The 15,430-nt window shown below is 30.3% G+C and overlaps 1 protein-coding gene across 1 annotated transcript; it reads left to right on the forward strand.

Moving 5' to 3' along the window:
* Positions 1-289: 289 nt before the first annotated feature.
* On the forward strand, positions 290-14,846 carry LOC126774245 (peptide methionine sulfoxide reductase). Its single transcript, XM_050495669.1, has 5 exons — positions 290-490; positions 4,908-5,068; positions 9,188-9,308; positions 11,757-11,893; positions 13,837-14,846. The coding sequence occupies exons 1-5, from the start codon at positions 443-445 to the stop codon at positions 14,069-14,071; spliced, it is 702 nt and encodes a 233-aa protein (XP_050351626.1). The 5' UTR covers positions 290-442; the 3' UTR covers positions 14,072-14,846.
* Positions 14,847-15,430: the final 584 nt, after the last annotated feature.

Here is a 15,430-nt window from a genome sequence, read left to right on the forward strand (position 1 = left end):
AATAAAAGAGAAATTCAATATAATAAATAAGTAAATATTTTTTCTCAGATAAAATAATTTAACCTACATAATTTTGATACGAAATACTGCGTCAGTATTTTCAAAACATATTCTATTAAAATAGTAGTTCTTTTTTTACTTGTTTTATCATATTTTAATAGTAATAATAATATACGAGATATATTATATAATATTCGTAACAATGTCTACCTTATATTGATGTATGTCTGTGTATGGTTTGTGACACAGACAGACACGACGAAGTTACGGGCATTTCGCTAAAAAATTACGGTAACTGCGGCATTGACAGTGTGCGCCGGACCGCCTTCCCGTACAGACGTGTCGCGGCTTCACTCCGTATCCGTATAACACACGCGACTCTACAAAATCTACACGCTTAAGCGCCAGAAAATCATTTGAAATCAATCATTTATCCTCGTGTATGCTGAGTCTTATTAGAAAATTTTGCACCATGAAACCACCAACGAACGTAAGTTGTTTAATAAAATTTATAAAACATATTACAACGTAATAATGGGAAGGTTAATCATTATTTTGATGTTTTGTTTGAAATATTTTCCCAAACCGCACGACTCTACAACACACATTATTTAATAGTAGTTTAATTAATTATTTCAAGAAAATTCTGAATAAATTAAATTAGGTACGATATAATTTTTAACATATGATTAAGCGATTTGATTTGATGCGATGAATTAAGAGAAATAAGTTCTAGGTCAATCGTATGTATTGTATTTAAAGAGGTCATTCATAAAACTTTAGTAAAAAACTAATGTGCTATTTAATAGTAACTGTATCAACGTGGTATTGTAAGTGTCAATGAATAATTTCTACATGCAAATTGACATTGCTAGATTGATGTGTATGGAAGTTTTTGCGAAAGAAAGTAGGACAATGAACTTGTAGCTCTTTCATCTTTCATACAGTTACTTTGCAACCAGTACTAATTATTTCTGACAATAAAAGTTCAATCAAAACCTGTAACTATTTCGATACAGTTTCTGACTCTTTATTTTTTTTCTGCGAATAACACAACTGTTTTTAATATTTTTAATTTAAGCCTTTATTAAATTATTGAATCAAGCTAACAATAGAAATTAAATACTAAAACTCATCAATATATTTTCACGTATAGTGTATCATGAATTCGGAGAGCTTGGAACAGAAGATGTAATTCAAATTTTAATTTATATCGTTGACGTTTTTTTAGGTATGCTTGCATTTAATATATAAGAACAAATTCATAATTAACAGATTTAACTAAAAATTTTTGAATTTGAGTTAAATCCACCCTATGTTCCATTAATATGTATATGTAATATGTATGAAAGAAATATAAATAATTTACAATAGTCAGTTGGTAGTTCAATCTTCAAAATGTATTAATTTCAAGTATAATATTAAATTGTAAATAATTTTAAATCATCTAAGTTTCTTTGTTATAGCGCCAAAGTATATATTAGTAAAAACTAGCTTTTAATATTATAAACAACTAATAAGTATGAGTTTTTTTATCTGTGTATTTTTCGTTGGTTATATTTGCCACTTTCGCTGATCAATATCAGCTAAAATTGATATTAGATGTTAATTGATGTCTCATTGTCAGAAAATCGTTAAAATATTTTTACATTTCCTACCGTTTGAAATGCAATGATAATTAGTAAATAATTAATATATTACATTGCTATTACGTAAATTTTTATTGAAATATAATTAAATTGAATCCGATTGAATTAATTATTTTATTAATATTAAATTGAATATCAAAGTTAATATGAAACTAATATCGTGTTAACATTTATTTTCAGTCTCATGAGTTTATCTTGCGATTTATCGTTCAATTATAATATATGTAATTTGGTTATGCATGTCGTCGTTTGGAACCTCAAGGGAAGTCTTCAATTTCAGACCGAAATAGACGAGTTACATGTGGAACAACGATCAAAGTTCAAGAACGACGTGGCAAATTTAATATCATTGTTTGATTTGTGATAATTATTACTTGTATAAAATTTTATAATTTCACCTTTAAGTGTGGAACGGTAATTTAAGCAAGTACTGTTGTGCAATTACATAGATATTAGATTTATGTTTACTGTTGTAAATCATTCACGTCACGTTTGGACTGCTAATAACAATATTGTGTGGTTCACCGGGGTTGTTATTGTTATTAACTCTATACCGTTCATTGTGATATTAAAACCTTATCACCGTTAATACCGTAAATCTCTCATGAAATACCTTTAAACGTTTTTGGCTATAAATGTAGATATCATCTGCATACATCTTGTAATGAAGAATTGCAGAGAGAGATAAAATTAAAAAAATACAATGTGTTTCGGATACAACACAACACCCTGAGGTACCTCCTACCTGGAAATAAGATCATGAATTAAGGGTCTCATTAAAAAGAGATAAAAAATAGAGATAAAAAATAGAACGTAACAAACTCAGTGGAATGTCATGAAGAATGTCAGAGAAGCAGTTAAATGCGATATTAAAATCCAAATGAATTATATCTGTTATCTACGAGATATGTATTGTCCACGGCAGATCAAAATATCTTTAAAAACCTTGGTAACGTGAGGTCTGTGTGTAACTAGATAGAAGAATTATTTTCAGTCAAATTTTACTTATAGATCATTTATGGTTAATTTTTGTTTTTTTTTTTAAATTACTAGTGGTTGGATTGTTGTAATGGTTTACTAAGCTAAGAAAAGAAAGTTAACAAAAATATATTTCATTCAAAGATTATCAATAAATTATATGAACAGATTTTAAGTATATAAATCACTTTCTAAATAACTAGGTAATGTTATTATTGCCAATAATGTTGGGCATTTGGTAGCTGAATTTAAAGTACTACGTGTTCCTAGCTTTGGGCAACTCGTTATTTGGATCCTAAAACCGAATTTCGGAAGTGATTGATATGCCTAAATTATTCAAATAATTGCATAATTAACGAGGGACTAGATAAAAATTGAACGCAATTACATGCAATAATTAAAATTTATTGCTTGAACTAAAGATAAAATTAGTATTGTGTAGATGACATTGCATTAGTTACAATAGTAACGCTTATACATACTATAATGTAAGAGATAAGTGTAAAGGGTTTATCTACTCTTATTTATTCTTATTATATATATTATTATTATAGAAATATATCACTATAATTTTATTAGTTGCCGCCCGCGACTTCGTCCACGTTGTCTTTTTCTGTACCTCTGACGTGTATGTAAAGTTCATGATGTACTTTGAGTAGTTAAGATGTGAAAGCGTAAAAAAAATACAAACTCATTTTCGAATTTATATTATTGCACTAATTACTCTTTCGTGTGTCTGTAAACCTTATCAATGTATAAAGGTATTTTACAGAAGTATATTTTGCTAACAATTACGTCTACCTGATCGAATTTTGCCCACGGCATTCAATCTCAATGCGAGACTCGACTTGAGAGATATTATAGTGCACTTTACTCACACAGTCCCCTGGGACAGCAATTTTATATGGTCGAATAGATCAGGCACAGACCAAGCTTTACGTGCATTTCGAGGAACATGAGTATTACTTTGTCAACTACCTAATGCCCGGTTTACATTATTCCAGTCCAGCGATCTAGTCCAGTACTTACTGGAATAATGTAAACCGGGCATAACTCCGGGATTGTAATAAGAACTTTTTGGTAGAAAAGCCCACTAAATGTTTACTAGCGCTACCTTAATTTTGAACCGCTGATATCCGGCGGCGATATACTAATTTATGAAAAGCCTTATAAATAATTATTTTAAAAAATTGTAAAGAATAGATTTCTATTTAATTTTTATTTTATATTTCAGAGAATCTCCTACATTAGTATATCAGAGCGTAGGTACATCTTAAATATTTTTGAAAAATACAAAATTATATTTATATAGGTTAAATAAATTTTATTCTAGGTATCAAAAGTAGTTCCAATTGCATCTTGCTATTAATATGGATAAACGAAAAATGTTTTGTTAATCTTTGATATTTGATATCTTTGATATGAATAATAATTACAAGATATATAGAATACGAGGTGGAACAAAGTTACCAAGTTTCCAAGAACTGGTTTTACCACTATTATTAAGAGGAATCCCTTTAAGGACGAAAGGAGAACCGCTTTACATAATATTGTAGCCATCTCCAGAAACAAAAACCTGTTGTCCAGGGCAACGGAGCCACGTGCTCGTTTTTACCTTTTTTTACTAAATGGTGGTCATTTTATCTTACGCAATATATTATAACGAGTTGTGTCGACGTCTTTTCATGTCCAAGTACTTAAGGCGACATTAAAAGTCATCCATGAACATAAAATAAATAGTTTCTTTAAAACAGATTCTTTATTTATTCTATATTTTTATGGACAAACAATCAAAACTTTATATGTACATATTTTAAGATCAAAAACGCTTATTGAGCGAAAAAAACAGCTTACAATATATTAACGAATCGAATCGCGTGATAGTCAAGTCAAGATATAGGAATTTGTATGTGGCCTTTTTGTGTTTGCCCCAATGCGTCATGGGCGTTTTTATAAGAGCAATAACATGAATTTCGCGATGTGGATATTTTACAGACCACAACGCGTTTTAAGCTGTTTTTTCGCTCTATGAGCGTTTTCAATTTTGGGGCGTAACATATAAAATAATATTTGTTATACGACATAAGTATAAATAACTATTTAATTGACGCCTTTTTCTTTAGGTATTTAAAGAAAAGATTTTACTTGAACTATAGTTCGTAAAAAATTCTCTCAAAGATTTCAAATATAATAACAGGTATAAATAGGCCAACTAGCCGGCTCTTTTCTTTTACTTTATATTATAGTTATAAAAAGGACGTATTTATTGATTACATATAGGCCGCTTTACTTCACGATGTGGACATACCGACGAAGAAGGCGACTTTTGGTATGGGCTGTTTCTGGTCAAATGATTCTCTGTTCGGCGCCACTATCGGCATCGTGAGAACAAGAGTTGGCTACGCTGGTGGCACTACAAAGAATCCGCACTACAGAAACATGTAAGTAAAAAATATTATATAAATAAATTATCATAAGACAGACAGACAATCTACAGACAGTGTAGAATTTATTTCAAACATCAATTTCTTTGTATTGAAATTTATAAAAACAATGAGAATTAAAAAGTGCTTGTAAGAATCTATTTGAGTAAACTATTGTATAAAATTTGAATTTATTTGGGTGACTTCCAATGTAGTTTTAGATAACCGTAATTAAATAAAAAGTAACCTTTACGTTTCTAATTTCGGTGATATATGTATTGTATTTTGCTATTTATTTATATATATTAAAAATAAATTGTTGTTCATGAATAAGTACTAAAATAACCATCAATAAAGTATCGCGAAACCTATTCGTTATTTATTGTAGGAGATGCAAAAAATGAAAGGTAATTTAATCAACTAAAAACTTATAAATTACGCTTACCGCTTTCGTAAAAGTAATGTACGGAAATTTATACGAGCAAGCCCAATCGACACAATTATTTTCTTAGCAGTCTATGTAAATTGTTTAAAACTTTTCATTGTGAACGTTCGTTTCAAGTTTCTTTCCGCGAAGGTTGTCGGTGTACCGATCGACTTCAATTTATAAACTTCTGGGAACCGTTTGTTATATATATATAATACGAAGAGATAATTTAGCATGTTCATTATCAAGTTGGACCAGTTGACATGGATATTTATGTAATTTTTTTTTAATTCATTATCGTAGTGCGGTAGTATTGTTCCTCTGCCTATATAATTATATTTATTTAAGTCGATGTCAGTTATTGAAACTACTTGTAATGCATTCCACCAACACATCAAAATATTCTTACAAATGTTTTGTTTTATAAATATGTATAATTGGGACATATCGTTTTGATTAAGATTTTTTCCACACATTTACACTACTATCAATGTACGACTTTTCCGTATGTGAGTGCGTATGTATACTTCAAACTTATACCAGATAATATGTCCTCTTATATTTTTATCTATCTAAAATAAAACGCATTCGACTCATAATCGTCCATTATAAACTACAAAAAAAAAACATCTTAAATATTAGTCGACTCTCAATTCATCTTTTAATATATTTTAGACTAAATACTATGTGGTGTAATGAGTTATTACTGAAGGTCTTCACAGATTTTTGTGGTACGAATAGCTTTTTTAAATTGCTTAGACAATTTCTTACTGAGATACAAGTAACAGAATTAGACTGATCGATATGGGTCAAGGTATAGATTATATTCGCATATAGATTAGCGTACTTCGTATTTTATCTGTATTTTTCAAGTACACTACACGAGCCTTAGAGGTGATTTGCTAAATTTCTTGCTTAATCGTATAAAATATCGCGCTGAATTGCTTTTATAACATCATGATTTTAACTTTAATATATATATAGTGTTATTGCGCAATTGTTTTTGCTATTATGTATGTTAAGTGGTAGTAATTAAGTTATTAATTCATTATAAAAACATGAGGTCATTAGCATTAAATTTGAAATGACATCAATATATAATAAAATTAAACTCTGTTGATAATTTATGTTATTATCATAAAAATACTGTGTATTCATATAATTTCCAAATTGTATTGTTTATTTTTTATTTAGATATTTTTGGACAAGCAAATACCGATTTTATTATAATTTTATCAGGGATCAGAAACCAAATACAATAAAAATTATAATTTATTTATATAAAAATCGTAATTAAATAATACACAATGAATGGATTAACTTCGTGATATTTTAATGTATTTTACCTTTTACGTAAAGCGTACGTAGCAATCTTGTTTGCGTATGAATGAGTTACGTATATTCTGCAGTTATTAATGATTCCACGTGTTCACTTGGAATTATATTTATGCTATAACTTGTTTCTCAAATTAAATACACAGTATAAGTTTTTTTTAAATTATAATTATCGTCTACGATACAGTGAATGACTTACTGCTCAGCGACGTCTACTCGCTCTTTTCTTTCTGGTTTTTGAAGTTGATTCGATCTCGTTACTCCACTGTAGTTTGGTGAACATACACGTGGCAGAATTGCTTCCGACGTAGTATGTACATTTCCTCATGATATTTTTATTCCGAAGCGAAGCACGAGTTGAAAATTAAAACTAAGTCTTGTTTGGCCAGGCTTGCAATCTTCGACTAAGATCCAATCTATAGACAGTGTAATGATTACTGTTACTGTTTTTGAAAGAAAGAAAGATTATTTAATGTTTTTTAATTAATTGAAAACGTAGTTCAGTAATCACGAATGTTTTATGTTTCAAGAATTTTATAATACACAATCATGATATTAATGCAACTCTATTGTTACGTTATAATGTGTTTGACTTATTAATAGTAAGTACTCGTAGTAAGAATTTGCCTAATCACTTTGAAATGCGTGTTCATTGTTTTGAGTAAGCTTTGTTGAATGTCAATAAATGACAGATAATATTACAAGATAGACATAAGTATTTGTAAAATGCTGCAAAATATGAAATAGTGTAATGCTCTATATTTTTAAGAATCCCCTCCAGTTTTAACGTTAGAATGTTTTGTATTTTTTTATATCATAATAATGTTTAAATCTAATTTTTTTATGTAGTACCAACTTATATATTTTAATTCTATAATGTCATCGTCAGCTTACAATTTCTACAGGATATTATATTATATTGCGTTCTGGGTTTAATCAACTGGTTCTATTTTTATGGGGATATAGGAAAACTCACAATAAACAGCTGCATTTGCCGCTGTTCTAGGTAATATTAAAAAAAAACAACAGGAAAAATAAGAATTAACGAATTCATTATTGTATACCTTATGAGATTAAACACGAGGATAAAATAGTTCGCTCGAAGATAAGGAAGTCTTTCTTTTAGATGTGTTCATAATATTATACTCGTATAATTTGGCATTGTATCTGTTGCGTCAAGGTTGTCTACGCACGGCAAGGCCAAGGTGGTCGTCAAACTACGCACTATCAGCAATGTTTATCACTCTGTGATTAGAAACGCTATACTTATAATTTTCGGAGAAAATGTGGAGTCAAATTAATGATTTATTGTAATTCTATTGAAATAATTAAACATCTCGAATTGTTTGTCAATTATGGAATAGTTTAATCATTAAATTATCATCAAAAAATTAGGTACTCTACATGAATGGAATATTTTATTGTAAAAAATCTAATTTTAATTGTTTTTATAGTATACTAATGTTTAGTAGACTTAAAGATGTTAGCGGTCTTGTTACATTACAAATTACGTCGCCAAGTATTACGGTTTGAACGCTCGGCCTTACAATTTTACAATAATATTAGGTTATTCATAGATAACCATGACAGGAATTAATTACAAAGTGTACAAAATTTAAAAAATTAATTCTTGACCCTTGTCTTTTGATTGGGTTTTTACTATATTCGTTCGTCTTTCATTACAGTTATTATATATATACTTATATTATAGTTATTTTTTACTTTATTGTAAGTCAGATTTTTTTTTTTTATAGAATAGGAAGGCGGACGAGCATATGGGCCACCCGATGGTAAGTGGTCACCAATGCTCTTAGACATTGGCATTGTAAGAAATGTCAACCATCGCTTACATATCCAATGCGCCACCAACCTTGGGAACTAAGATTTTATGTCCCTTGTGCCTGTAATTACACTGGCTCACTCACCCTTCAAACCGGAACACAACAATATCAAGTATTGCTGTTTTGCGGTAGAATATCTGATGAGTGGGTGGTACCTACCCAGACGAGCTTGCACAAAGCCCTACCACCAGAAATCAACTATAATGAAATATACAATTAGAATATTGGATATTACTGAAAACGGGTTCCTAATAAAGAAAATATTAAAAAGTTATTTTCTTACTGCTATTTTTAATAGGCTATAAATATTAAGAAAAATTTATTAACGGGAGTAACATAATTTTTTTACGTTAAAAAAAATATTACTCATTAATAAGAACTTACCTACTTGTTGCTACAAGGTAAGGTAAGGTGGTAGTATATTATTTAATTAAATTCTGTAACATAACAATTCATAAGTGATTATAAAAATTTTATTGAAATAAAAATTATTTTGATTTTATTGATTTTAAGAAGGCAAATTTCTATTCACAGAGGTGATCACACAGAGGTAATCGAACTGGATTACGACCCCAAAACTGTCACGTACGAAGATCTTCTTGATATGTTTTGGGGCAACCATGAGTACGGACTGACCACCAAGCTAAAAAGACAGGTACGTGCGTTTTATTCATAAAATTACACCTATTTTTTGCAGCTTTGCAGTTTACAGACTAGATACATTTCTTAAATCTGTATATCCCTCACTACGAATGATTTAATTTACTAAATCTAAATAATGTAACAAACGCTTCAAAAGCTTTGAGTATATAAAGTGTCTTATTCTGTTTACTTACATTAGCTTATCACACATAATAATACTATAATCTTCATAATTACAAACACGATTACGAATTACTTTCACAAGTAGACTTATACGTACAATTAAGATACATTAATTTACTACAACTCATATAAGAAATTTATCGTTGCGTTATAAAATTGTAGTGTTCAATAAATAGACAATTCCATGGATTAGTTTGTCATTGTTCGCATCGTAGAGGTAATCACTATGATTATTTCTTTATTGGTGCTCTAATATTTTATGTGAATGTGGTCTTTTACTTTCTTTCTAATTAAAATGTTTTATTTCATCAATTAAGTCAAGTATCTAATAAATAATCCAGACCGATTTCGGCCACGGCGGCCAATCTCAAGTGAGATTAGCCAACTACGCAGGAGATATTATAGTGCACAAGTGTGTGCGCAAACACAAGTGCACTCTCTATTCCCTAACTCTCATAATCCGATGGGACGGCAATCCGACACGACCGGAAAGAGTTCAGGCGCAGGACCAACGGCTTTACGTGCTTGCCGAGGCACGGGAGTGTACACACTTCCAACTTCCAGGCTCCGGGCTGCTACTGAGAATTTTCTGTCAGAAAATTCTCAGTAATTTTTATTGGCCCGACAGGGAATTGAACCCAGGACCTCCGGGTCTGCGGCCTTATATCAAGCCACTAGACCAACGAGGCAGTCAAATCTATAAATTGTATAAGTACATAGATAATTTATAATTTTGTTTTGTATCAAATTTATGATTGGTTAAAAAATTAACGGATAAAAGACATCATGTTATATTTACAAAAATCTACAGAACTTTAGAGAGTGTTATACAGCCAGCAAGATTTCAGATTTCGCCCACGCGTCCTTTACACACCATTCTTCGTCATTCACATCCATTTACAACGACCGGCAGTAAATTTTAACAAAATCGGTCAGTGGCTTACAACTGAATTTGCCGTGAAAGCTTAGTAGACAGAGTTACTTAAGTATTTATTTTAGTAAAGATTATCTAGTTCTTGTCTCAATAAGCGTTACGAGTTTCAATCGAAAAAAGTCGTATTATTTTCTATTATAGTCGTATCTTTTTGCTTATGATCAAACACAACCCTTGAAAATATAATGACATATATATAAAATATTTTATTTTTAACTTTGAACTGGATTTACCTATACAAATTAAATTAAAAGATTAAAAATTCTGCTTTATACCAGCTTTTAATAAATCAAAATTACAAAGTTTATGTTTTGTTCTCAAGGGTTTGCCACTATATGATAATATAAATTACAGTTATTCTTAAATTACATTGAGTTAATTAACTTTTATAATATAACAACATTTACATTAAATCTTATTATTTTACAAATATAAATAGCACTTTGTACAGCAATGTTAATTATTGTGCCATGAATTATCAACAAAACAAAACATTTTTTTATTGATGTTGCAACATTGTTGGACGTTCATCTGAAAACATTATGATACATTTTATTAGTTCTTGTCACAAAGTTCTTGTGACAAAAACGAGTACGAAACATAAATAAGACATTAGTGTCGTGGCTGGAAAAGTAGGCAACTGCTGAACTAGCAGTTTCAATAAAGGAGTCTTCTTTTTTCTTTTAATTAAAAAAGGTAGGCAGGCGGACTGGCAAATTAGCCACATGCTGTTAAGTATTCACCACCAACCATAGACCTGGTGTCTAAAGTAATAAATAATAATCATCCCTCACATTCAAACCCGGGCAAGCACCTCTGAATTTACATGTGCTTAATTTCTGTTTATAATTCATCTCGTGCTTTTCGGTGAAGGAAAACATCGTGAGGAAACTTGCATGTGTCTAATTTCATCGAAATTCTGCCACATGTGTATTCTACCAACCCGCACTGGAGCAGCGTGGTGGAATAAGCTCCAAACCTTCTCTTCAAAAAAAAGGGAGAGGAGGCCTTAGCCCAGCAGTGGGACATTTACAGGCTGTTACTGTATCCCTCACATTGTCACTAACCAACCGCGCCACCAACCTCGGAAACTAAAAAATTATGTCGCTTGTGCCTGTACACTACTCATCCTTAAAACTGGATCACAACTATACTAAGTAGTGCTGTTTAGCGGTAGAATATCCGATGAGTGGGTGGTACCTACCCAGACGGGCTTGCACAAAGCCCTACCACCAGTAAAATCTTCAGCACAATCGGATGAATGGTTTGGAATAGCATAAAATACAAACAAACATTACATACAAAGTTCATTTTTATTTATTAAGTTTTTTCTTTTAATTCTAGTATCAATCCATGATTCTATATCATGACGAGGAACAGAGGCTGGCTGCGGAGGCGTCTCACAAGACGATGCAGGACCGCTGCAATGGACAACTCCGGACAGAAATAGCGCCTGCCGGTGCGTTTTACCCCGCAGAAGAGTAAGTTTGTTATGATTTTTTTTACTTGAATTTTATTAAGTTTAATATCACACGAATAAAAAATAGGCATAGTCTCAAGAGAATAAAATACAGGACTGGTTTTCTTACGATGTTTGTTCCTGCACCGCTCAGCACGAGATGATTTATAAATATTAATTAATTAATTTGAATTTGTTGCACCGCTCGATGATGTTAGTAACTTAATGGTCCTTCCTAGTTTTTTTTTAAATATGTCGAGTATAAAAACTTGGTATTGTTTGCCCGCATTATGTTAAGATTCACGTTTTCCACGCTGGCCTTAAGTGTGTGTTCCTAATTGACCTTCAAAATTATATATCACATAGTAACAATATATTTAAATGTACTACATAATGTTAACTGTCAATTATAACAATAACGATGTCACGGCCGGCTCCTTTTAAGTAATCATCAATTGTATTAATTAACCTCCATTTTAAATGTCATTGGTTTTCATATCACGTATATGTAGTCTCTTACTTTTAAGCTATAAGGACATCTAACTTCTTTATTCTAAGATGTCGTGATCTTGCTTTACTAATTTTTTAATTTCAAAGCTGAGTTTAAATTAGTGAAGTAAATAATATAGTGCTGAAAGAAAGGACAAAAATATAATTAGAATTAGAAAGAGTTATATTGTTAAAAAAGAAAGAAAATATGAAGGCCAGTGGAGGATGGAATTCGGGTTAGATTAGAAGAACGTTATAAATTGTACGCTTGTGTTATGTTCACGAATGACTATACTAAATATTTCCCTTTCTGCTGAAGATTAAATTTATAGTCTAAAAAACTTTTATTTGGTTGAAATATTAATTATTAGTTATCATTTTTATATATTACAACTTAAAGTTTCCATGATAGTGTTATTACACTTAAAGTTAAAGATTGGTACCAAAATATCTCTTTTTGTGCAAATTTACACCCTTAGCAAGGGAAACATCTATACTAAAAGTATTATTATAACTTAAAAAATTTACAGCTTTTCCCTGATACTATTCGTTATTTATAACGAAACCACAATGTTAATACTTTCAACCACGTTGCAATTATCAATATAGTTGAATTAGAGTCGGAAGCAATCACACGCGTCAATCATCAATTAAATATTTGAATCCGATTTCACTTTTAGGTTTTTTTTATTTTATATTTTTTACAAAGCATCATAAATGAAAAAGTATGATAAATAAAAGATAATGTTGTCGTAACCATTTAAATGCTCCATGGTCACGATCTTTAACATTGTAACTAGTTTATTAATATTTTAATTATCTGTGTCAGGTTATAGCGTACTACTTAACGAGTCAAAACATTGTAAAGATTTGACTTTCAGTTACCACTTCTTCTTTAGACAAATTTTGAGAGTACGTGGGATATTTGAAATACCTAAACCTAGTGCTGTTTTAAAAGTTTTGGCTTTCAATAGGTCACAAAACTCGAAGCTACCAAAAGTCCTTGCATGGCCGAAGCGGCTGTATTTTTTACATAATAAACTAAGCTATTGTAGTAATGTCTGGCAGCCTTTGCAATATCACCAATGAAACCTAGAATACATTTTAATAATGTGTACTTATTCTAATACTTAAATCTCAACCATTGTGCTTCAATTATTGTTGATGATTGATCATTTAACTTTTGATTCGTTTGATAAATATACATTGAATATTTGACTTATTTGATCTCTCGATGAATACGAATTTATTATTACACTTATTTGTGGACATTGACCTCATTCATATATTGCAAGCTATTAGTTGTAATAACTGTTGAAATTATAAACAATAATCAGATCTACTTATAACTGAACTTATATTCAACTATAAACGAAAGCTAAGATGGTAAATATTTATTAATAGTACATAACGATAATTTTACATTATTATTATATTTAATAAAAAAATTAACGAATTATTTAAAAATGTTTTCAGTTACCATCAAAAATACCGACTGCAAGGACACAAAGATCTATGCCGAAGCTTGGGCCTCGACTCCTCAAAATTGCAGACCTCACATTTGGCGGCCAGACTCAACGGCTATCTCGTGGGTGTTGGCGGGATGACACAGTTCGAACAAGAGGTCACTCGTCTTGGCTTAAGCGAGAATCAGGCGGAGTATGTCCGCCGAGAATTGGAACGCAACGAGGGCGGTGGATTAGCGTGTTAAATTTTACACTTGAAAGCTAGCTTCATACATCTGTTGGAAGAGAATTAAGATTGTACCTTAGTTACATTTTGTTATGTCGACCATTTGAATTTTATTTTTATTATATAGTTAAATATACTTTTTTAAGTTACTTTATAATTAGTAAAATGAGGATAATAAAACAGGTTAACCGACGCATATGTATGTATGGAGCTAGCAAATGCTGCCCTTATAAAAACAATTTTATCTTTTTGTATTTGTTATATTTTTTATTCACTATGAAAATGAACAAATGAAAAGTAATTAGTTATCTTTCACTTTAATACTGTGAAGGAAAATATTAGGGGCAGCATTGCATTTTGATTTATAATTATTTAGGACCATTTTTTATTTCATTCCATTACAAAGTTAGTTTAAAACGAATACTAGCAATTACAGCATGATATAACATTTAAATAAAAAATTATTCTCATTTTGCCAAGTTTTCAGTATTAATATAATGCCCGGCCATATAACCAACAAAAAACAAATTAGTTCAACAAATATCCGCGCTAACATTTACAAAGCCTTGAATTATGATAGTATTCATCGCTGGTCGATAAATATAGATTAAATATGTGTACAAAGTTATCAAAATACTTGCACGGATCTTTTCACTCACGTGTAGCGCCGGCTTTTATCAAATCATTAGACAACATTCTATCAAATCATTCATTTTCAAAAAAAATCGATCATAAATTAAGACTAGATTATATTATGAAGTTTAAAATACAACAAAAAAAGTATTTTATTAAGACTGTTGTTTTATTTTTCCAATATTTTAGTTATTTGCGAAAATAAATAAGGTGAAGGTCGCCACTTTGAGGAAAATTAAGGAACAAAACTGCCTGAATCCAGGGTCATTGTTCATGATCCACATGGTTTATTATACCTTCACAACCTTTGCAAAACTAATGTCCTTTAAATTATTATTTTTTTTTTTAAATTTTCAATTTAAAAATATACAAACAAACATTAAGCAAACGATGTAGATTATATTTTCATTTTATATGTACCTACTACCTATTTAAGGATGATTTCCTTCTATTTAATAATAACCACAATCAAAGAATTTTAAATTAAAATAGATTATTCATTGAGTGATATGTCCAACATTGAAAGTTTGAGATATATAGACAGTTATCGATAGTTTTTTTTAAATGTCCGCTAGTGCTTTGCATATTTTGTTATCAAAAATAGTAACGCTATATTTTTGCTACAAGCAGAGACATCTATAAGAAACTTGTAACAAGTTTTGTAAACGATAGATCGAAATTGCCGGCGCTGCCAATTTTAAGTTTGTATATAATGTGGTAGATGGCGCTACTATGCTCACATTTT

This window comes from Nymphalis io, chromosome 16 (genome assembly GCF_905147045.1).
Source record: "Nymphalis io chromosome 16, ilAglIoxx1.1, whole genome shotgun sequence".
NCBI lineage: Eukaryota > Metazoa > Arthropoda > Insecta > Lepidoptera > Nymphalidae > Nymphalis > Nymphalis io.

Bases quoted from the DNA above. Each gene is read 5' to 3' on its own strand.
- LOC126774245 (XM_050495669.1), top strand. From the start codon at position 443: ATGCTGAGTCTTATTAGAAAATTTTGCACCATGAAACCACCAACGAAC. The intron at 491-4,907 runs GTAAGTTGTTTA...GATTACATATAG, and splicing joins CCATGAAACCACCAACGAAC to GCCGCTTTACTTCACGATGT. The intron at 11,894-13,836 runs GTAAGTTTGTTA...AAATGTTTTCAG, and splicing joins GCGTTTTACCCCGCAGAAGA to TTACCATCAAAAATACCGAC.